Source organism: Lingula anatina, chromosome 4 (assembly GCF_051362555.1).
Source record: "Lingula anatina isolate TDL-2025a chromosome 4, LinAna3.0, whole genome shotgun sequence".
In the NCBI taxonomy this organism is placed as follows: Eukaryota; Metazoa; Brachiopoda; class Lingulata; order Lingulida; family Lingulidae; genus Lingula; species Lingula anatina.
This window is the reverse complement of record NC_141770.1, coordinates 16,888,099-16,913,447: the sequence shown is the minus strand read 5'-3', so window position 1 is coordinate 16,913,447 and position 25,349 is coordinate 16,888,099. Positions and strand designations below refer to the sequence as shown.

The 25,349-nt window shown below is 34.2% G+C and overlaps 2 protein-coding genes across 6 annotated transcripts in view; both read right to left on the bottom strand.

Annotated features, from left to right (window-relative positions):
* The window catches only part of LOC106177991 (uncharacterized), a 32,822-nt gene that overhangs the window by 1,359 nt on the left and 6,114 nt on the right, over positions 1 to 25,349 (bottom strand). The window contains exons 1-10 of one of the 5 annotated variants that reach the window (XM_013560962.3): positions 20,110 to 20,260; positions 8,042 to 8,187; positions 7,371 to 7,630; positions 7,038 to 7,099; positions 4,714 to 4,840; positions 4,224 to 4,382; positions 3,716 to 3,867; positions 2,823 to 2,865; positions 1,258 to 1,357; positions 239 to 791 (exon numbers count right to left, since the gene is read on the bottom strand). In XM_013560962.3, coding sequence (XP_013416416.2) covers positions 239 to 791; positions 1,258 to 1,357; positions 2,823 to 2,865; positions 3,716 to 3,867; positions 4,224 to 4,382; positions 4,714 to 4,840; positions 7,038 to 7,099; positions 7,371 to 7,630; positions 8,042 to 8,045 — 1,460 coding nt within the window. In that variant the 5' untranslated portion in view covers positions 8,046 to 8,187; positions 20,110 to 20,260. Of the gene's footprint in view, positions 1 to 238; positions 792 to 1,257; positions 1,358 to 2,822; positions 2,866 to 3,715; positions 3,868 to 4,223; positions 4,383 to 4,713; positions 4,841 to 7,037; positions 7,100 to 7,370; positions 7,631 to 8,041; positions 8,188 to 11,071; positions 11,711 to 16,577; positions 16,599 to 16,794; positions 16,816 to 20,109; positions 20,261 to 25,349 lie in introns of those variants that run through there. The other 4 variants (XM_087011747.1, XM_087011748.1, XM_013560964.3 and 1 more) reach the window with 4 other exon arrangements.
* Positions 23,103 to 24,806, bottom strand: LOC106177994 (protein C19orf12 homolog). Its single transcript, XM_013560971.2, has 2 exons — positions 24,647 to 24,806; positions 23,103 to 23,368 (listed from the first exon to the last, which is right to left on the bottom strand). Exons 1-2 carry the CDS (start codon positions 24,804 to 24,806, stop codon positions 23,103 to 23,105), a joined length of 426 nt encoding a protein of 141 aa, XP_013416425.2.

Genomic DNA, 25,349 nt, shown 5'->3' with positions numbered 1-25,349 from the left:
AGTTTTGTTATATTTTGTTATTTATACAACAAATTATAGGTTAAAAAGAGAGAAAAGAAAAGAAAAGAAAAAAAGAAAAGAAAAAACTTCAATTAATAAGAAAAACTTTGTTATAACCCCCTTCCCCAATACATTTATGTGGTTTAACATATCGTGATGGACCTTTCATGCAAAAAAAAAAAAAAAAAAAAAAAAAAAAAAAAAAAAAAAATGCAGCTGATTGAATGTTTTCACTTACTTTCCACTTTGTGGCTCATTTGCTTCAACAACTTCTCCAGAATTCTTATTCCCTGGTTCACTGTCTGTGTTTTTAACACTTAGTTCCTCAGATATCAAATTATCTGTTTCATTTTGCTGTAGTTCTCCATTCTCTAAACCCAAGGAATCCTGTTCTTCCTCATTCTCTTTTTCTCCAGCATTTTGCGACTCCTCCTTTTGCTCTACTTCTTGAACAACATCCTGCAAGTTTTCCTCCTTGACTGCAGCATTCTCTCCTTCAACATCAACTTTTTCTGTCAAATCATTTTCAATTTTTAATGTTTCCTCTTGAGTGACTTCAGACTGATCAACGTCATGAGCACTTTCGTTTGTTGTCTCATTAAACTCGCTTTTGTCACTTTTTTCACCTTGTTCATTACATAAAGCTTGGTCACCATTTTCCCCTCCCAAACCCTCTTGTCCACTTTCGTGTACCGTCCCTTCTTCTGCTGCATCCTCCATGCCTCCACTTCGTGAAGTTAAAGGTGAATTTGGTCTGTTTGGCGGACTGCTGCCATCTTGAAGCTCATGACCTGTGGACATAGAATATTGCCAATTAAATGTTAAAAATTAAGTACAGGCCTGATGAACTAATAACACCAACTGATTAATAGCTAGGCCATATTTTAATTGCTCTCATTACCTATAATATGTAAGTCAATCCTATTTCAGAAGGAGACTTAAAAATAAAGATCATTTAAAAATATTATGCATCTTTTCGGGTTATTTACTGATTTATCATACTTCAAAGCACCATTTTTAGTCTAAATTAAAGTGACTGTCTGCCTCCATGTTCTGTGTGATCAGAAATTATCTTTGTGCTGGCTGCAACTCTAAGACAAAATCTTTCACAATTCAAAACAAACTTTTGCCTGATCTTTGACTAAAATTAAATCAGAACTATTTTCAGATTTAAAAAAATGCTCTCTGCATAGCAGTTTGTCTTGTATAAAATAGCTGAAAAGAAATTCTCAGAACAAAATTTTGTTATTAACTGACCAGAGTCCTGTGTTATAAAGGTTTGGTCGACAGCTACCATATGTTTGCCTGTCACCGTCATCTTCGGTAAATCACTAGCTGATGAGGACTGTTGTACCGCCTGAAACAAAATATAAGAAAAACATGTTAAAATTTGAAAAATGTTTCATTTCTTTACTAATGTGTGGGGGTTTCTATCCCTACTTATTAAAATTAATGTCAATAATCATCTACCTTTGAAAGCATTTTTGACTTCAAATGAATTCTCATTAACTTAAACAACTTACACTCAATTTGAAGTCACTTACATTTGGAAGTGTCTAATTATAATTTTGTGGATAATTATAATTTTGCATTACACAAACATGCTCGTGGATTGAATATTCTAACAAAGGGTGTAATTATCCTCATGCAGTGCTTCCTTTGGAAAATATTCAGAGTTCCATTTCTAAATTCCATTTCCAATTCCATTTCTAAATCACTTCCCTAATACTACATTGTAAGGTTTAAAGCAAACGATATCCCATATGTGCTTCAGTAAAACATTACTAGACAAAAATAAAGTGCTTTCAAGAAATGAAATACTAATATACATGAAGGCTGCATTCAAGAATGTTCTGACAAAAAATTTAAGGATGTGAGTGTCACAAAAAAAAGCTGTCTAAATTTTTAGACCAAGATTGATAAATCCATTGTAGCACACATGAATTAAATAAGTATTGGTTTGAAATTTTACCCATGGCTTTTCCAAATTATAAAATCAGCACATGTTATCTATTTTATATATTATTTCACAGGGCTCATACTGATTTATTTCTGACAGAGTAGACCAAAATTTTGGTATAAAAACTGGCCAATTTTGAGCTTAAGTTCTTTTGTAATACAAGTTAGTCCTAAAACTTAAATAATAAAACCATTTTCAGGCCCGTAGCCAGGGGGGTTCGGGGGGTTCGAAAGAACCACCCTTTTTGCTGGGAAAAGGTCCACTCTGGGTAAAATTTGATCTAGGTACATGAAGTTTTTGTAGTAAAAGGTCCACTTTTTCAGAAAAAGAACCCCCCTTTTGAAATTGCTGACTACAGGGCCTGATTTTGAATGCTGCCTTATACCAGGTCCCATGCAAAATACAGTATAGGTCTAAGGGGGCTCTTACCCATAAACCTGTAGGTTCCAAGTTTAAAAATAAATATAAATAACTACATTGTTATTTGTCAACATTGTACAGTAAACAACAAAAATTACAGTTAGTAAAAAGATTAGTACACATAACATTTTTGCCTGCTATATTACAGATTACTAAGATTTCATTACAATGTTAGCCTACAGTACAGAGCCACAAGTAATTTCTAATTGCTTAATTAAAGACAATTATTAACTTAAAGTTATAAGTTTCTTATCAAAATAATTTAGAAATAATACCCATCTTTGTTTGTTTCTAACATTTCTCATGCAAGCATATAAAATCTGCCTTATCTTTGTCTTTGATTTGCAAATGGTTATAACTGATTGCCTATCTATGAATGACATATTACTGTGTTGTGAGCCAACTATAGATGTCAGCACCTGCCAGGAGGCTAATTACTTACCTCTGTAGTCTGCTCCCCTGTGTGAGGTGTGTAGTGGTCGCCTCTGGAAATCAGAAAATTTGTTTTCATCTTTTGTGTTTATAGCAGAATAAAGAATGAATGAATGGGTGAAAACACAAATTTTGTACACATACAAACACACATACACACATACTAAAAGAACCTTCCAACACACAACACAAACACACTCACAACACAAGTGCGACATGCATGCAAATATGTGCATACCTGTATGTACATGCATGAGCATACACACACGCATGCATGTGGACTTACTATATACACTTTCCCAACACCTTCATAAGTCTCCTACTTCATCTATATTTTTAGGCCACATCAGTAGCCACTCATGCATAATTTAACACATACATGTGCATGCACACACGCACACACACTCACACGAGATTTAGTATATCACTACTGCCATGACACACTTTCCGAACACCTCCATACATATAAAGTCTCCTACTTTATCAATATTCCTAGGTCATACCAGTTAACCACTCATGCATAACTTAACACTACTTCCAATTAAAATAACACTGAATAGGTCACCACTGACTAAATGTCACAAGTATTTTTAGAGAAGGAACAAGAAAAAGTCAATGTTGCTAGCTTTTTCTGATGAGAAGACATTGATGTTATTTGTCATTATCAGGACTTAATAAACCATGATCTCGCATCACGCATCAAGCACTGAATGTGATAAACATTTTATTTATTCAATTGATCATTTTTTTTTGATAAAGAGCCAAGAATAACAAAGAGATTAGTAAATATTTTTTTCTTCTGTTTACAGAGCCCTGTACTGAATACAAGTCAACAGGCCTAAATGAAGCCTTAAATTAATAATATACAAAATCCAATATCGCACACAAGTGTCATAACCTTACCTCAGAGCTCTATTATAATGCATTGATCGTACGCGTGCCAGCTCGCGCAATCGTTGTAGCTCTGCCTCATCTACATCGTACTTGTGTTTAGTGTGCAAAGCACGTCCCTGCATGTAATACATGCGGTCCACACGATGGGAGTGAACCTGGGCCTGAAATATTTGATACAAATATATTCATGTTTTTACTAGGTAAAAATTGAAGTCTGTTTATTATATAAGCAGATGAAACTTAATTTGAAGAAGCTTCACTCTACACAGGTATTTGAAGAAAAAAAAGTGGACTAAGATGGGCAAAAAACATTAAAAAAAAAAAAGTGAAATTCTCTTAATGCTCCCTTTGATTGAAAAATATCATGTTTGGCAAAAAAAAAAAAGATACAAAAGACAGACATACAGTTTACATGTAAATCTTGATTTTGTATGCTAATTCAGTGCAAAAGGATTCATAAAAAGCCAAAAAAAAAAAAAAAGAAAGTCTTTTTTAAAAATGAAAAAACTAAACCTACTTCAGAAGTTCTCTTCAGCATTCTGGACTTTGCTACAAATCTTTGTTCTGCCTCTAAACGTTTGGCCTGTGGACTAGAATTCCAACTTTTTCTTTGATGTGGGGATGCCCCATAAAGTGTCAGGGAGTCCTCTGAAGTAGTCGATCCTGGACCAGGACGCTAAAAAAGTGGGACAGAAATGTAATGAAAAGATTTTGACCTTTTTAACAAAACAATGCAATAAAAGGGGCTCACAGGAAGACATTAATAACCAAGGCTAACTTCATGACCCATCAAAATGTAGTGTATTATCCTGCATGACAATTAACATACAATTTTCAATGCATTTTCACTTCTTAAACATATTATATGATCATTTGTGAATAAAACCGCTCAAAAGCATAATTAAAACTCTTTCCAAAGAGCACTTCACACTGTAAAAAGGAATTCTTTAGCTAGAATTTCGTTAGAGTTCAAGATATAAATCTGCAGATGAATTTAATTTTCTTACCATATACCTCTCACCAAAAATGGGGAGAGATTTTGTCTCTCTTGGGGAGTGAAGTCTTGTCTGGCCGTTCTGGAGCGTTTCTTGAGATGTGTGATGCAGAGGCACCCTTTTCACTTGACTTCTAGAACTGAAATCAACCAAATGACAAAATGTAGGCTTTTATAATGGTACAAAGTATATCAGTTTACAGTTAACACTTCCGTTACTATGTCACACATATCTCAAAACAATTACATTTAACTCTAAATAACTTCAGAAGTTAAGACTGGAGCAATCTTTGTACTCTGTTGCCACATACTTAATCTAATTAATGCCATATTAAGTTGGCACTTGAACATCATTTTACAAAAAACCAAGGCAACAGCTGCCCCAGATGCAGCCAATAAAAAGAAACAACCTCTAAACCATGTGAACACACATAAGTCATAAATAAGTAGTGTCACAGTTACGCATAGCACCTGTGAGTCCAAAAACGGCACTAAAATTTGTATTGAATTTGGCCCCAGTTGCAACTTCACAGGCAATCAATTTGACACTCCACATCACAAGCACAATGGGCCAAATGACATCCCGACATCAGCTTGTGATGGATTGCCTCCCCCACTGAGCTGAATCTAACAGACATGGGGGTCAAGGTCATGAGGTCAAGGGTCAAGGTCAAGTAAGGGTTACACACCTCAATGAAGTATGACGCCAACCTGAGCCAATTTATTGCAGCACACAACAATGCGGTATTGTGTTGTGTTTGGAAACATTGTAGTTCAAACTGGTTGACTTTTTATTTCTATTGTAACCAAGGAACAATGTTGCATTGAACGCTGTAACAATGCTGCTTAGAAATTCCCCAGAAGTAATAAACTTAATTGCACTTCAAACTGTCTGACTTTTTGTTTCATTGTAAATGGGAGAAAAATGCTCCTTTTAATGTTACAAACATGTTGTGAAGAAATTGAAGGAATTTAATTGATTGTCCACTTCTAATTTGGTATACTGTATTGAAGTCCACCTAGACTGCTCTACATGCCACAGCATGATTTATAAGAAAGACCAGACTAAAATGACCTGCTGGACATAGCATTAATAGACTGTATAATACATGATTTTGGATGTGGGCCATATATAGTTTCATCATCAATCTACACTACAAATTTTTGTTCATAATCAAAAAATAAAATTATTTCATTTACAGTGGGAAAAACACACATAGGAAGAAAATATATCACTCAAAAGATTAATAATATAATAAATGGGCCAATTCTTGCCTATAGATGCAAATTCGAACACGATGTACAAACAACGTGTCTTAGTTCAATGCAATAAAACTTCACACATTTCACTTTTCTAAAGGCTGCTGCCTGAATTTTATAAAAAGATTGAACAGAGTCAATGACAAATTACAGGGCTGATTATGCAATCGATATAACACTTAACAGGGATTTGGCATCATATAATAAAACGCTAGTGTAAACACTGAGTGAATTTAGATTTCAGACAAAAAAGTAATTTCAATGTCAATCAATCTTTCAGTTAAATAACTTCCTAGATTATTTGAAGAGTGAAGCTAATCAAATTTACCACATGCTGGGTAAAAAAAGGTGAAATACAATGTCTTTGTACATGCTAAAATGTGCATTAACTAAAAGAAGTATGTCAAACCCAATGCCAGATGCCAACATAAACCAGTCTGTGCTCAGATAGCAAGAGAAGCTGACTGCATTACTTCATGCAGAGAAAAATTCAATCAAGGCCTTAAATATGCACGTAATGACAGGGCAAAGCTATCATGCTTTTCATTATCAAAATAATCAACAAGCTGTTACAGAAGGTTTTGTACTAATTCTTCACACCATTCCATATCTCAATCAAATAGCAATATCATTATATAAAAATCAGAGTGAATTTTTTTCAAGTAATGGATATTTATGTGCCATTAACTATTCTTTTATGCCATGCAGTAAAGAAAGCCAAATAACATGCTTGCATTTGCCAATGTTCTTGCCTGCTATTAAGAAGACTCAGCTTATAGTAGCTAGGGAACTGAAATTAAACATTGCTTTAAATATCTATATTAAATAATAAATTCTCTGTACTTACCACTTTCATGGTTTATCAAATTCTACAAAGTCACTGGTTTTATGTGGTTTTAAACACAAGCCTTCATTTCTCAAAACGCCAAGCACGCCTTTTTAAAGTAGCAAGTTCTTGAAGGTAAAATATATACTAGTATATTAGAGCAATAAGCTAATATCTAATGTTGCATTCAAAATTGTTAATAATTTCAAGTTAGGCTTCGTAGGTTTTGATGTGCAAACTTCACAACTTACCCGAAGGAGTTAGAAGACACTGATCTCTCTAGGTTCTTTGCTTCATGATGATCAATGTTCAACTACAATAAATAAATAAATAAATAAATAAATAAATAAATAAATAAATAATGAATGAATGAATAAAAATAAATGAATAAATAAATAAATAATATCTACGAGAACTACAAATGTAAAAAATTATGAAATATTTTTTTTCGTACTTTGAAACATAAAAATATGAACAAATATATCTCACAGTGTATTTCTCAAGAAGTTCTACTAATTTCAAATAAAAGGCCTGATTAATTCCACATTAGTTAAAAATCAAAATCACAAGAATGAAAACCCTACCGGGACAACAATATCTTGAATATATTCTGTCTCGCTGTTCCTGGTAGTTGCTGACAATTTGTGTGGGGCTGTCTTGCTCCGCCTGCGGTGCGATTTTGAGGGCTGTGGATCTGTTATGCTCCGACTGGTGTAGCTGTAAGCTGGGCTGGCTGGAATGTTTGACCGCAGCCGGATGTCCAGTTTACGAATGTGGTGGAAGTTGTCCGGCCCAGGGGTGACAAATTTTTGGTACATCACCCCTAGTTCCCCTGGGTACGAGGCTATGAGGAAAAAGAAGTAATTCATGTTGGAGTTGATTTACAAGCTATTAATCCCTATATTTTCATGTTATCTATTGTCTTGAAAAACAACCGATAACTGCAGCAGATAAGGTGAAAAATACAGAAAATATCAATATCCTACTTCATCTAATGGTTTTCTGGTTCATTTTGTCATTTTTTTCGTACGGTCTAGTTTTGAAAAACTTTCAATAAGTTCATGTACAAGAAATATGGATTTGATTTAATATTCTAAGCAGGACTTGTAATTTTTTTTTAATTGCATTCCCTGATGTTTGAGTTAATCTTGATGCTACAAGAAAACAAAATTCCTCAATTTAAAAATAGGAACTGAAAAGTACATGTACACAAACAAAAAGCAAATGGTTGCCAAGTGAGAATAATACCACTTACTCATTTTTGCTCCTTTTGTGCAAAAACCTCTCTACAAAATCCTCGTCAAGTGTTGACGGCCATCTCATGAACTCCGACTCCACTGCCTGCTATTCTTGGTCTGCTGACTACTGACTTGTGGCTATGTGAACAGTTATTTTACCTCCCTGAAAGAGTGAAGGGGAACTAAGTAAATATTGATAGTCTTGATCAAATTTGAAGAAGACTGAGCAATTAAGTTTGGATTAGATATATGAAAGCAGAATACACATGTTTCACGTCAGGATGATGTATGTCTGCTGTGCATTATTTTTCAAAACACATTGAAACTGTTTCACAACTTTTACAGCCAGTGAGTATTTGAACTATTTAAATGGAAGAACCTTAAAGAAACAACAGTGCTAAAAGGACTCAATTTAGCAAATGAAATAATGGTCAATACTAATATTTCATTTAGATAATTGCTCTTGGTCATTCCATTTGATGCTATTTTAAGTCATTAATAACCTAGACATACTTAAAATTGCAATCAAATAATTTTTTAAACAAAATTTTCAAGTAAACAATACCCCCTTTTAAGTCCTCTCAACCTCATCTCTTAATCCCTTCTTCACCACTCTTTTCATTAACACTCTCAAAATTCTACAGATTTTATTATATTTACCGAAAGCAAATTAAATGCTGATCAATATTTCTTTTTTCTATGGAGCTTAATACCCCTGTCAGCCATTTTAATGCTTTCGTTATCCTAACAGAAGTAGAGCTGTACTGTGTATATATACTGCCTGGTTGGCTACAACAGGTATGGAACGTAATTAAAGGTGATTCAACTACTGAATGGAGTCAGTCAAATGTCCAATTCCTAATTTTCACAACATCTGCATCAAACTGACTAAAAAAATAGCTGATTAATTTTCTCTTTCTTTTTTTTTTAATAACATCAACAAAAAATGTCATCAGCATTTAATGAAAATTTTACATTTACATTCTCTGGTTGACCTAGATACATATAAACATTTGGAAGTCTGTTAATTTATCAACTTCTCCAAGATAAAACAGTGAAGGTTTTTAGAAGTAGACTTGGCGGTCGTCAATTTTCAAATCTATATTAATAGGTCATTTGTCCTGTTACCAAGGTAAACAACACGCTATTGTCTGTGGCAATTACAACAGAGTACTGTACCTTCTGTCTAATACAAATGTATCTTAAATCAAAATTTACACACATAAAAACTAAATTTTCTATTCAAATACTTGCTAATAAAAATTAAAACACATTCCTAAAAAAAGTAAGAACTTAAATAAATGTCTCAGTCACAAACACAGTTAAACATAAAAAACACTTAAAACTCCAAATGAAATACAACAGTATTTGTGTCTACTTAAAAGTAACATTATATACCTTAGCCAACCCGAGTAAATCTCTACGGTAATGAAATATCACAAGTGATCTTCTATTTTTGGTACCTGATATATCATCAATTAAGGTGTATTATGTGCTAAATCCTTCCTCCGTCTGTTTGGTCAGTCGCAAATGCTTCACAGTCCATAGCATTAATATTAGTGGCCAGTTTCGACCTTTTCTGAACTATTATAAATATTTAATGGACGAAGAGAACATTCTTAAGAACATCTGAGAGAATGTTTTTATAGTAAATATTTGGCCATTTAAATGGTAGAACGTGAGACTTGAGATTTATTTAAGCCATGAACTCTCAGCCATGGAGAGAAAATTGAGTATTTGTGAGTGAAATATTTCAGTTAATCCCTTCATTTCAGAGATCACATTTTAGTTTTCTTAGCACGGGTAAAGCTCTCTAGGCTGCCAAGGTTGCATATCTCATATAACCTTCCAACTCACTTATCAGCAATACATTATTTAATGCTTATATAGTAATAAAAGTTAAGTTGCTTTAACATTGAGAGAACCTGTCTTGGTGGACTTTCAGTGCAAAACAATTTTACTAGTACAATAAAATAAGCAACTGCAAATGGTTCATGAAAATATAAAGAAACAATGGTTATTCGTTTCAAAAAGGACACTGAATTGCAGGCTTTGAAAAGGGAAAACAAGATTGTTATTTTTTGGAGGAAATGGATTTGAATGGTGAGCAAATAAAAACAAATGAGGCATGAAAATTACAGCTTTTGTCCTATTCCACCACCCTGGGTTTGAAGTAAAGCCTCGACTTACTCTACCTCTACAAGTTTTCCCAGGTGGCTATTTTTCCTGTCTATCTGATGCAGGTATATTTAATTTCTTTTGACTGTTCACGTAACTGATATGATAAAAATATTTTACACACTCACGACAGAAAAAAAAAAAAAACTGATAATTTTCGAAAGGCAAAATGTGGGATGGGTGAGTCATACTGTCACTGTTAATTCACTTCCCAGCCAAATAGAATATTCATAAAATCACTGTTCTCATGGCAACTCACAGAACTTTAAAATTTCTTTTATTTTGGGTTTTCCTACAAGATCTTCACTTTTTGATCACAGTGAACTTTTTTCCCCTTTTTTCTACTTTGTGACTAGTACTAATTAAAACTGCAAATCTTTTTTAACCTTGCAACTCAGGGTGCAGTTCATAAACACATTACCTGACCCCCAGGGTGGCACCCTGGAACATGGGGTCCTTGCCCCAGGTGAAAATATTTGACAAACAGGTGATACAAGGTATAAAATGCCAACAAAGAATGTCTATATAACCTTGCAAAAGTTCATTTCTACATACATGGAAAAATACAGTCTGGATCATGTCTTGTTATTGTGAAATTTATTATCATTTTTTCTGCATTGTTAAAAAAATTAAACAAGCACTATTCTTTATAGATTTAAGGGGTGTTTGTTTATCTGAAAAATAATCCTTTACATATAAAGAAATGTCTGTATTTAAGTTTACAGAGCTTTGCTTTCATTAACCTCCCTCCATCTCCTGATATTAATGCACTACATTTTATCATCCTAAATATAACTTAGCAATTTAAAAATAAATAACCACGACCAAGTATTTTACCTTTAAAAGTTCAGAATGTTTTTAAGACTCACCTTTTTAATAAGTAATTATCCTTGTCTGTCAAAAAGATTCCTTAGAACTTTTTGCATAATTTATTAATTTATATTTTTTACATCTGGGTACATGTCAATTCCTTCTGGCTGTAGAATATATAAGACGAATGCCAATTTTCTTAATAAAGTTTCCAAAGTTAACGCATTCCTAGTAACATTTTAATTACAAATCCACAATTTTTCAGTGCTAAATTAATCCAGAAATCTTTTGCCAGTGGCTCTAGTGAGTTTTACAGAACATGGCATTTGCTTCTGCTGATTTCAACACATTTTTGAATAAATGCCCTCGACTCCTCATTTATGTGGTTCATTTCTCACAGATGCATGCAGTAGAAAATTGTACCATGCCTGTATATATCCTTTACGTCAAAGTTCAATGAAGTTGTTCCTAAATTTATCAAATTCCTAAGCAAATGGATAATCAAGATCTATTGTGCCAAAGTTTTCGATTGGAAAATATCTTCTGTAAGCTTCATCTCAGTGAATCGTCTTCCAGGTGTGATCTCAAAATAATCCCTCAATGCTTCATTAACCTTTTCTCTAGCTAAACTACACCTTCCATAATATCTCTTTCTTTAAATAGCAACAACTCGGTTCAAACCCAATACACGTCAAGACGTCCAATGGGGTCTGTATCTGGCAACTTCGTATAAGAGCCCAATCACACAGGTATTCGCCCAATGATATTAATTATTGACGGGAAATTATGCGCAATCTGCGAAGCCAATTTGTTTTTGCAAGCTATGGTTTCTAGAAGCTTATGTCACGCTGATTGTTACATTTTATGGCTGTGTTGAAACTCTTTAGAAATCTACCTGAATGCAGGTATTGATCAGGCAAGAAATGTGCAATTCATTTTCTTTGACTAATTTGGCTGAGAATGAGGTTTGCCTATTAACTAAACATTTGCTATTAATATGGCAGCTTGGACATATTGATATATGCCAAACTGTCATTTGCAACAGGACATATATTCAGAAAAACATAAGCCTAATTTGTCAAAACATTTTTACACCAACCTTTGAAAAAAAAACTACACCTTACAAAATTCAAGTATATAACGGCTGTTTCACAATCAGGGTGAACAATTAAATGTGGTTAATGTTACAAGCGTCTGATAAATTAACAATTTATGATTGGAGATTGCTGATAGACTAATATCAAAGACACTGTTCATAGGAGCAAAATAAAACAAGGCAGCAAAGCTGTCAAATGTACAGACAAAAAAAAAACAGAAAATAAAGATGCAAATAAGTGAAAAATTAAATTTTCACAAAAAACTGTTAAATTGCCAGAAAAATTTACCAAACAGACTGCGTTGCCTATTGAAGCTGTATGTTAGACCTATGTTTCTTTCCTGTAAGTTTGAGAACAGTAAGTGACATGATTTCCCTTAAATGGTCATCATAGGAGCAGTGCACAAAATAGGGGTTTCTTCAAATTTTGATGCAACATTACATAATGTTTAACAGCATAATGACAATCAAATGTTATTAATAAAATATTAGTAACATGGACATTCAGAAAATATGACAAGCAAAAGTCTTCAGGATCATGGAACTTTAAAGTCACACCTTGAAAATGCCAATATGTGAAAAATTAAATTTTCACAAAAAACTGTTTAACTGCCAAAAAAAAAAATAATAAATAAATAAAAATACCAAACAGACTGCATTGCCTACTGAAGCTGTATTTTAGTCCCATGTTTCTTTCCTGTAAGTTTGAGAACAGTAAGTGACTTGATTTTCCTTAAATGGTCATCATGGAAGCAGTGTCCAAAAAAGGGGTTTCTTCAAATTTTGATGCAATATTACATAATGTTTAACAGCTTAATGACCATCAATTTTTAATTATAAAATATTTGTTTCACAGATATTCAGAAAATGCGACGAGCAAAGGTCTTCAGGCCCATGGAACTTCAAAGTCACACCTTGAAAATGCCAAAATGTAAACAAGACAGCACTGTTCTGAAATGGGTTTATTTCCATTTTTAACACTTTTTTAACATAAAACAAAATAAACATTTTACTGCCATTTTTATATGACCAACTAAGAAAATTGATGAGATGGGAAAAGTATCAATAGAACAGTGTTAAATGTCCAATTTCCTCCATTCTGAGATTCTGAACATAGTGGATGATTGAATCTGACAAACTGCAATGATATGAGTTTATTTCCATTTTTGACACTTTATTACACAATACATGATAACAAGTTTACCATGTTTTTTACATAATCAACTAACAATGTTGTAAAGATGCAGGAAATATCAAACAAACACTTTTAGACATCTTATTAGTTAAATAATGAGACTGTTAACATGCCTAATAATTGAATCTGAGGAAATGTGAAAAAACAGTATAACTTCTAAAATAATGGCCCGATTATGCTGATTTTCAAACTCTACCTGCGTTTTAATAAGATTGACCACTCCTGTGAGTATAATTACAATTGGCCAATCCGTTTTTCTTATATTGTGTTATCAGTGTTGCATTTATATTGAAAATAGTGAAAAAACAGCATAAATTCCCTAAAAATGGCCCAATCATGCTGATTTTCGAACTTGACCTGCGTATTATGAATATTCATCAGTTCTGTAAGTTTCAAGTCAAAAGGTAAAATGGTTTTCCACTTATTGTGTTATCGGTGCTGCATATATGCTGAAAAAAGTGAAAAAACAGCATAAATTCCCTAAAAGTGACCCGATCATGCTGATTTTCGAACTTGACCTGCGTATTATGAATATTCATCAGTTCTGTAAGTTTCAAGTCAAAAGGTAAAATGGTTTTCCACTTATCGTGTTATCGGTGCTGCATATATGCTGAAAAAAGTGAAAAAACAGCATAAATTCCCTAATAGTGACCCGATCATGCTGATTTTCGAACTTGACCTGCGTATTATGAATATTCATCAGTTCTGCAAGTTTCAAGTCAAAAGGTAAAATGGTTTTCCACTTATCGTGTTATCGGTAAAAGTGCACGACGGCGACGACGGCAACGACAGACGCAGATGATGGCTATATGTACAGACACATCTGTGTCTGTACATAAAAAGAATTATAATAATCAGATTACAATTTACAAAAATATAGCCAATTATGTGTTCAAAAAGGACCCATTTTTAGCTGTTACGGTGGGTCATTTGCAATTAAGGTCATAAAGATGATGCACTAGCTCTTTATGTCAGTGATTTATGGTGAATATGATATTGGTATATAATTCCCACAACATCTGTCTTCTCTTCTAGCAGGTTCATCCAAAGATATGTTATGAGAAAAAGAAATATTTTAACCATTTTGCAGAAACGGGCTTTGGTACACATTTCACTTATTTTTGTTAATGCAATGAAAAACATATTTGACAAGGCCAAATATTACTTTGAAATCACCTACGTGATAATAAGATGAATTTACCATGTTATGACTTAAACATAATAAAGGAGTTGTGCATATGTAACCATTATTATTAATGCTATGGTATTTATAATTATGAGCCCCTTGGTGTCTCCTACTTTTTGTAGTGTCCGTACCCCACTATCCGTTTTATTTAGGAATCATAGCATATTCTATCTGATTTTATTATTCTATAATGTCTACACTGACATTTATTTTGCAGGAAGAAAATAGCACATAACCCCTTATTATGAAAAGATATGCAAGAATTTGGTGCCAAATGTAGTGTCTGTACCCCCACTGTAGTGTCCGTACCCCCAAGTTATACATTAACCATTGGATAACTGGTTACTTATCAATGATGATAAAACATCAAAATATGGTAAAAAATATTGTTTTAGACTATATAAAATGCATTCATGTCTTGTGATGTTTAGAAAAAACATTGTATATAAATATATATTCGATAAAGGGATACTGATTAATTAGAGTCAGGCAAGAGATTTTGCAAAGAAATAATATCAGTAAAGATGCTACTCTATGCATTCAAAATGAACAATATAATTTATTGGTTTGAATATATTGCCAAATATAGCTAATTGCAAAATAATAAACTGTATATGGATTAATATTCTATGGATTAATGTATATGATATATTTTGAGGCGGTACGAACACTTCAATACATGCATAATTAACAGTACATTTATTATACTCTCAATGAAATTGAATGAAGTATCAAATATGGATGACAATAAACAAAAAGCCAAATAGGAAAAGAAAAAGGGATACTGAAAATTTTACTTTCAGCAAAAAATAATTTGAAAAAAAAAAAAGACGTCAAAGAGCTAATATCCGTAAAGATCATCTTGCTGAAGCACGTAAGGAAGACATTATACGTTGAATGCACGTAACATAGAAGAGAAGCAAAAAAATGAAGAATCATCCTAGGCTGGCCCAGCAAGAAAGACTGAAGTAAAGAGAAGAAATTAGGGCATACTGACAGAGAGTTAAGGAGAAGCAGAAACCCAACAATCCTGAAAACAGTAGAACAAGAGGTGCAAATTAACGAGAGATGAAAAAGAAGAAAAGACTCCAAAAACAGGAATCAAGACTGAAACAAAAAAAAAAAAAAAAATGAATAAATAAAAAAGGTCAAGCAACAGAAAGAAAAGTTAAAATTAAAGTCTGGTGAATGAAAGTCACACTGAATGACACACAACCAAGCTCCAGCATCCGCTGAAAAACGTGCTGTGGTGTTTCTCTAAAAAACTCTTTGATTAATACATGTACTTGTATCCTTGTGGTTAAAGTACTGCTGTTATATCTTTAGTTTGATATTTTTTAGAATTTTGGCAAAAATAACTGGTAAACAATATGACATTTCAGTTACAAAAGCATCAGTTACTTGAATGTGTAGTGTCTGTACCCCCAGATCATAGTCTAAGGGGCGTTCTGTTAATTTGAGCGTATCACAAAAAGTAATTAATATTGTGCTCTAAAAATTGTGGATATCATAGTTAAGATGTTATTCTTTTTATCTGTTATAAAATTAAACAAATGCATCAGAGTTCATTTTTCTCTCAATGTGACCCCTATTTTGTACCCCTGATTGTGAAACAGCCAATAACCATGCATCCATTTAAATTGAGCACTTAGGCTTCGTTCACATGCAATGTCTATTTTCTAAATTCTATTTTCTATTTTCGGTATGTCTTATGATCACGGTCCGTGCACTGAATATCCCGCGGCGTAATTACTGGCAGTGCGAGCCAGTTACTATAAGTTACTATAAGTAACTGGCTCGCGCTGCCAGTAATTACGCGGCGGGATATTCAGTGCACAGACCGTGATCATAAGATAGCGCGAATAGAAAATAGAATTTAGAAAATAGACATTGCATGTGAACGAAGCCTTAATCTGATAGACCTTTTTAGGAAATGCAGCTTGATTAACAGTTACAGTTTACTGGTGAATCAATTTTATAAGAACAGCAAAAAAAGTCGTATTGATATATCTAAGTAAAACTACTTTTACATAAGCCATCAATATGACTTTTTATATGCTAAAAACTATCAATAACTCAAGTTAGTACCTTTGGTTAGGTAACACCAGAGGCTGACATAATTTGCAGACTAGGAATCATCAGATTCCATCAGTCTGATGCTACAGGTAGGACTGACTGCAAGGCTGCTCATCACGCAGACATTTATCTAACTATTAAATATCCCTTAAGGCCCACAGCAAAATATGGTGATAGGAAAATGATAAGACAAATCAATCCTTGCTGTATGGGTGTCTCAATTACTCACCAACCTTATCACCTGAAGAAGATAACCCCCTTTCTGGCTACAATTAACAAATCCTATTAACCCATTACAGTGACGTCATATTTGCTCCGTAACACTCGTCCAGCGGCCATTCTGGAGGGAAAGAACGACGGGGAATAGTAGCGTAAATATAGGTGAACCAAATAAAATGAATCAATCTACATATCGTGATCAAGTACACCAAAAGGAAAATAGTATATACATGTGAAAACTTCAGCTGATCAGCGTGATCGACCCATATAAACTCAAGACAGTCCAAAGACGTGAAATCCTGACCTACCCCTGTATCCCAACATCGTGGAATGTTGTCAGAAGCTAGTTCAGTTATCTTGTACTTCATTTTTCTTGTTCATTGGGTAATAAAAGTTATAGTTTTAGAGAGTTTACTGTGTAATCATAAGTTCAACCTTTCATAGAAGCAACTTTGTACATAAAGGATAGATATAAGGAGAAATTTGAGCTGACTATCGGGATCAACCCTTACGGACTCAAAGAAGAGAGTATGCAGGGTTGTGACAAGAAATATTGCTGTCAGCTATGATTTAACTGTACATCATGAAGCTGTCAGAAATTATTTCAGCATTCTTGTGCTTCATCTTGGTTCATTAGGAAGTATTTGTAACATGACTGTTGTTTGAGAGTTCAACATTTTACCATGAATTCAACCATTCACAGTAGCAACATTGTTAACATTTTATTATTAGTCCAGACCTTCACAGAAGCAATGTATTTTTCAAACTTATGACATTCAATGTAACATAACAACAAGTCAGTTCATGAATTGATCTTTATTTGATTGAAAATATAGGAAAATGCACAATTTGTATGGATAAAAGTAAACATGAAATGCAAAACATTGTTGCACAATTCAATGACAGATTATCAGGGTCCCTTTCCTTTTGGTTGATAACACTGACATGAAAAATATTTCCATACTTTTAATGATGCAATGCAACATGTACATGAGCATATTAAGTCGAATCAAGCCACCATAATTTGAGAAACCTGTTTAGTATATTTTTAATCTATGTCTCGAGAAATGCTTGATTGAAGACTCACAATTGATATGTGCTGTGTGGGTATGTACATATAAGGCCTTAGATGGTGTTACTAAGCAGTTTGTAATTTTATTTAGGAGAATTCCACAACTGGTGGTCACAATTTAAAAATGCACAACCTACAGGTACATGTACAACAGCCATCTGTTTCTGCATATCAGACCATCTGTGGGAGGTGCACCATACAAAATTTTATATTTCTTGCAAACTTTTAATTCCATTTAGCCTTTAAAAATATGAGAAAGAAAAAAGTGTTTTCATTTCTTCTTGTGCTTCTGCTCACAATTCTAAATAAATAGAAAACCTGTCCTTGTTGTATGCAAGCTATCAGGATAACAACTTTAAAACAACAAATGAACAATTAAATAAATAAACAAATCCAATTAAATAACTCCTGTCATGTACTGAATTTCACTCTCCTTATGTTCAGATCCTGTCTCCTCAGCTGGTCACAAAGATATAAGAATATTTTTTCGCTGCTTCTACCTTGTGTGCCATCTAGCTGCCTTTTGTACCTGTCACCTTTTTTTTTTTTTTTTTTTTTTTTGATAACCAAGATTTATGTGCACCCAATCATTCAGTGTGGCTTGGTGGGAAAATGTAAATTAACTTAATTAACTTAATTTCCTAAATGTAAATTAACAAAAAAAGGTTACAATAGTTATTTTTATTCATATTGTAACTTGCATCACAATACAGTAGGAAAACACAGAATTCAACATTTTTCAAATTCATTTCATAAATTCATTCAATTAAATGGTACCTGAGCTAGAATATATACTTACAAAACAGATTTACTCTTAACACTACACTAAATCTAAAATCAAGCTACTAACTTCCAAATACACATGACACAGGTAATTGATTTAATTGGCCCAGCTGAGCTGTGTACATTGTACTGTAGCCTTGACACTAATTGACAATAATGCTAACCAGGTATTAAAGAGGTAGATGACAGCAGATAAAATCCAAAGAGCACCATAACTGATAACAAATTACACCCAAGGTAATAAGTGAGTCTTCATAATGAAAGTCGAAACCCTGCCTGGGTATTTCCACACGTTTTTACAACACACTCTCCACCAAGACTTTTTGGGCACTACTAATATGCAGTGTACGTGCACTCATATCTTATACACCTCGGTCATTGGTTTTCTACTTTTTTCTTTTATGGTAAAGGCTGCACAGCTGGGTCTTCATTCTTTGCTGTAAAATAAATTAGTTTTATCCTTTACTTGTCCGATGAGTCTTGATTCAAAGCCACTCCTCAGTCTCTCCTCTGTTTACAGTTTTCGTCCCTACACCTTGGATTGTTACCACTGCAGGCAGTCTGTGAACGCTTGTTAAGTTATTTATCTTCTCTCTATCATATACCCTGCAGTAATTCATCATTTTACTCGGTTTAACATCAAAGAAAACACAGAAATTAAATGCTAAATTGTACATGTAGACATGATCATGCGCAGCAGACGATTCCGGTCTCCCTCCAGTATGGCTGCCGTTTGTTTTGATGACGAGGGCTACAATGGGTTAATACTCAGTATATGGAAAGTGACAGCATGCTACTACTTAAGTACACTAGTGGGTCACTAGTAATGCAAATAGCCAAATGTATACAAAATCATAAAATCGCTTGCAATGCCCTACTACAAAAACAACCTTACTTATTTTCCACGAACTGTCAGCGAGGGATTGAAGGAAATAATTTACCAGACTTTTGAGTCATGACACCATCTGTGGCTCTCAGCATCACGGTTCACGCATGCTTTCATGTATGTTCCACCAGTCATTTGTTATGTATGTCAGTACCAGCATACAAGTTTTAGGTATAGGTACCATACGTTTTAGTTGGTAGTAGTACAGTAGTTGGTCAGTCAGTCACAAGAAATTAAAAATAAATATTTTTATATCATATTAGTTTCCTCTTTTAAGTTGAAATTCTTCTGACAGCGTGAAATATGAAAAAGTGGTGGAAGTATCTACTTAATAATTATTCTTGACGAGCATCTTACTTGCGGCGTGGGCTTGGGTCCATTGAGTTCTGTCTTCTTCGACTTTCTCACGACCACGAGTCGCATTATTTTAACCGAATTAGTATAGTTAGTCAATGACACCTACATACCACAAAACAGACATTTAATCCCTTAACAAAGCTTAATTAATATAATACACCATCTTGTATTTAAGTCCAGAAAAACTCTACAAAACACACCAGTTAATATAGAGAGGAGTTGTTTACCTGTCATCTCGCCATATTGCTCAGTTGCTACCTGTTCAAAATGGGAAACGAACAGCAGAGATACAACACTGCGGTAGTTGAGAATGCATTTGCTATATATATGGAATTCTCAATTAACTCAACTGCATCTATCTAAATTGAGTCTTTATTCCAACCAGGATAAAAACTCTACTGGATGTTATGAAAAAAGAAATAAGACAAAAAATGTTACATTATTTATATCATAGCATTTATTACTGTCCTACATTTTATATCCAAGCACGAGCATTTTCATATAATGTTAAATGGAATATTATACATTTTTAGTATACATTGTAGATCCAAGGATATTCGTTGGAAAAAGTCATGTATATGCCATTGCAAAATTAAACATCACAATATTTGTGGAGTAATTAAAAAATTGTTTCAAATTACACACCAATGGTTTTAGACTATATAAATTCATTTGTAGATGGGGATAATTAAGAGAGATGGCCATGTATCAAAAGGGAATTTAATATACATAAATTCAAAGCAATTAATTTATTTAGGTGCAAAGTCTGACAGATTACAAAGCAAAATTTGCCTGACAAAAAGATTTCCTATTATTTAAACAAAAAAAAAATCAATTCATCAAATCTACTTCTGAGTAATAAAAATACCTCATTGTGATACATGCACACATATAACAATTACACAGTCATGTGCATGTACAAATGTAGTAAAACATGTATCAAATTTGATTCTAGATATGCTAAAGCATAGTCAACAATCTCATGTGTCTGGCTTAAATATTTCTGCACACATCTTTATCATAATGACTGCATCAATTTTTGATCACCAACTGGTGTGATATAGAGTTACCACAATATCTGCCCGAGGAAAAAAATGTAAACATTGCAATAAATATCTTTAGCCTGTTTTGTGAATTGGTCATCCTTCTCTTGCACTGTATACATCTTGGTAATACTGAAATGTCTGTCAACATACTATACAAACAAACAACATAACTTAGGAAGAATAATCTGTAAAAATTAAGTTATTTTATATTTTGTCTATATCTTAGTGATATAGAAGATATGGGTAAGTTTCATCCATATAATGTCCTGCTTTAGTGTTATTGCTGTAATATGCAAGTTACAACATTGACAGACTCTTGCATTGCATACACTTCAAAAAGGGGGGGCGTCTCGATATTCAGAAAGTTCATTGGTCTGAAAAATGGTGGGGTCATGTCAATACTCCCCCGCACTGTTACTCCCCCGCACCGATGCTCCCCCTGCACCATTACTCCCCTGCACCAACAATCTCCCTTTGTAATTTTATGTGTATTATGCGCATCGATATGACCCCACACCGATAGATCCCCGCATCGATACATCCCCAGTAAAATTGCCGATGTAGGCGCACCGTTAATCCCCCACACCGATACTCCCCCACATCGATACTGCGGGAGAGTATCGGTGCGGGGGAGTATTGGTGCGGGGATGTATAGGGATGTAACCAAAATGGTAACATTTTCTTCAGTTTTTTTATCAAGGTTTCATTGGTCCCAAGGTTTTATAGTGAACATTCAGACTATTGAACCTTCGGACTATTGCTACAGCCCCCTGTAAAAGAACAAATCATCAAACGTATTTAGAAAAAACCAATAACAAGTACAAAATATTTTTCTAACAAATATTAAACCCTCATTACAAGACATTAGACACAGCCACTTTTAGTATGTTCATATATTTGAGATATGCTAAAATATCAGTAGTTGAACAAGAAAAAATTAAGGAGCAAAAAAGCCCCCCCTCCCCCGGATCACTCACCCATACACAACCATTGTTAATATCACCAGTAATTTACATCCCAGAGAATATTTTGCATTTTTTGATTGAGTATAAGCTGATATCAGACAAAGTTACACATTTTAAATGTCTCACTGTAATCAAATTAGTTCAAACTTATTTTGTCTTATCAGTGATAAAAACTTATAAACTGGAGGGCACTCCAAGAGTGCAAACATCCACCTATGAAAAAATGACCATTGGTCACATGACTTGAACATAAGGAGACCCAGATTCATTTGAAGTTGCAATCAATTCTTGAGTCCAGAAATTTTTATTAAAAGTTGTAAATTTTTTTCAAAATATCTTTTCCACTAACATAGAGGCTTATAGACAAATAAACTAATAAACACATAGGCAAACCAATGCTGATGAAAATATAACCAATTTACGTAGTTAGCCAAAGTAATGAAATAATACCAACAGCCCTATATCTTAAAAGAAAATAATGAAGAAGATATATTGCACCAACTTCCTTCCATAGAATTTCAATACCTCATCCATTAATTTTTTCCTCAAACAGTTTTGAATGCCAAAGAATGAATTGACATATACAGTACACCATTCAAAAAGAAGCTGCTCTAGCCACACTACAATGTTCTGTAAAAAATAAAGTCAAAGGGACTCTACTAGGGACCTCTTGCCTTTCATTTCACAATTTCCTTTGTAAAAACCTGTATTCAAATTCATGTTGCATTCTTACAAAAGAAATAAAATTAATACCTACTCCTCAAAAGTTGCAAATTCATGCAAAGTGAAAATGCAAGGAATGCATGTAACCTTATTAAGAAATACATTGTTCAAAAACATATACATGTATACTGGAATACATTAGGCTCTGTTCATGACCAAGTCAATCTGCCAACTAACTGATCCACTGATCATATATGGCCAACCTTCTAGAAAACTTGCTGGGAATTCCCCATGGGGAAGCCATTAGGGGATTACGTGGAAAGTTATGAAGTGGGTCAATCATATTTGATTCACCGATCAGTTAGTAGGCAGAACAACTTGGTAGGAACAGAGCCTAAGAATCTGGAAATAAAGAAAAAGTCAAAGGAAATTCAGGACACTTGGTACATATACAGGTAACTATGATAAATACTGTTATACAGAATATCAAACTCAAAGGAAGACATTTATCAGATACCATAGACCACAAAACATTGCTAAATGTTTTTAAAGGCCATCTATTAGCTCCATCTTCAACTGATCTTGGACAAGAGACTTGATTGCACACATGAACTCTGCTTGCATTGGATCACTTGAATGGATGAGAGCCAGCAAGGCAATGCCATCTTCAATGGTAATGCCACTTATGATGCGCTGCACACGATCGTACAAAATTTTCTTTTTCTCAGGCTCCATTTCTCTTAGGACAGTGGAAACAGGTTTGAATTTGCCCTGTGCATTTGCATAGGCTGCAGCTCCACCTATAGCTCCTCCTGCAAAGTGAAAGGATGAATAAAAACAAACTACCCACAGAGTGACAACAATATACTAATTTACATCCCCTCCCCCCCCCCAAAAAAAAAGCTGTGTGTGAAAAGAGAGAGAGAGAGAGAGAGTGAGAGAGAGCACAAACCACTCTAATCAAATTAAAAAAGTGTATATCAATTCATAACACAGTGAATGTCAAGAATAAGAATAAGTGATACAGACAGTGCTTTATGCTTACTATAAAACAGGGGCAGATTGAGGCTGTCTTCTGGGTCTTCAGGAAGACGGTCAGATATTCAGACATTGACAGGTATCTATATTTTTTGTTGGAAGATGGTCAAAAATGGAGGATGGATCAACCAAAATAATTTGGAAGACTGTCAGAAAATAGCTCTGGATCCGCCCCAGTAAAATCACACATGAATGCAAGTAACACCAAATTTGGAAGATTTGTTCTTGGAATCTGATGTGGTATTGTTGTGATTGTGTCTCATAAACCACAAATAAAATCAACAGATACATATGGAATTATTATGGAAGTAACATTGCATCGTGTCACCTAACATGGCGCATTCTAGACTACTATTCCTGCTCTACCAGCTCACGTGATCAAGACGCACCACATCAAGGCACATATTACAACAGTATAAATGGTAGAAGGCAGACACACCACTTGTCACCAATGTGTATGTGACATATCTATTCATATGCTTCACACTCATTAACATCACATGCATTTCGTTGACTCTCTGGGAGGGGTGGGGGGGGATTCTGAACAAGTTGATCTGGAGATAAACAGATCACTGGATCAAATATATAGCCAACCCAATTGTAAGCTTGCTCCATAATCCCATAGGGGCCATTCAGAATAGACGATCCGAGTACTAACTGATCTGCCGACTATAAGTATGGCCTACCACACTTCAAAAGTGATGCTGCTGATTCCCGATGGTCTCCCCACCTCCACACGCGCCGTCACTGCAGGGGCCTAACAATTAAACCTCAGAGCTGAGATCTAATCCATTTTATGGAGTGTGAGGAGGAGGGGAGACCATCGCAAATCAGCAGCATTGCTTTTGAAGTATGGTTGGCCATATTTAGTCAGTGAATCAGTTAGTACTCGGATCATCTATTTTGAATGTCCCCATTGACCCTGAATAGATTCCCTGCAGGATTATACGGTAAGCTTTCAAGTGGGTTAATTGGCCCTATTTGTGAGCCAGGGATCTGTTTGTCTGCAGATCAACTTTGGTTGTGAATGCAGCCTTGTATTTATTACTTACCTACAGCTAACCCAACTGGTCCTAACAACAACCCCCCTGCTACTGTAGTAGCACCAGCAATCAGACCACCTCTCAGTGCTTCTTGCACTGTCACACGGAGATTTTTTTCATCTGCCAAGTCAGCACACACTGCCACAACTTCATTGACATCCACAGGCATCCTAAGTATGTGGTTTAATTAATGTCCTGGTACTTCCAATTCAGTTCTAGGATTGACTTTGCAGTTTATCAGATTACATCAAATGTCAAATGTACATGTACCAGTATATATATGGTCCTGTAATACACAAATGAAAACATAAATCTTTTCAGCAACTGTTGTATTTTAACAGAGTACTACTTAAAACCACAATAACAAACATTAACAACATACAACCCGGAAGCAAAGGTTTTTAACAAATAAACAAATTAAAAAAATAAGAATTTAGACCATACAATAATCTCTGCAAAGAGAATAGCATTTATTACAAGCTCAGCTGACAACTGATAACTTAAGTTGATTGCTAGCCTCCTCAAAGGTCTACAATACATTGTGTAACAACATTAATATATCAGTAATTGCATAACTTATTTTTTGATCATTTGACTCACGTATAATACTATAACGTGATGTACTGTACTATGTTAAAATATCATCAATTTCAGTATCATTATACGTAAAAAGGTTTGATGGCAAAATCTAAATACCTTTCTCAATGATCGG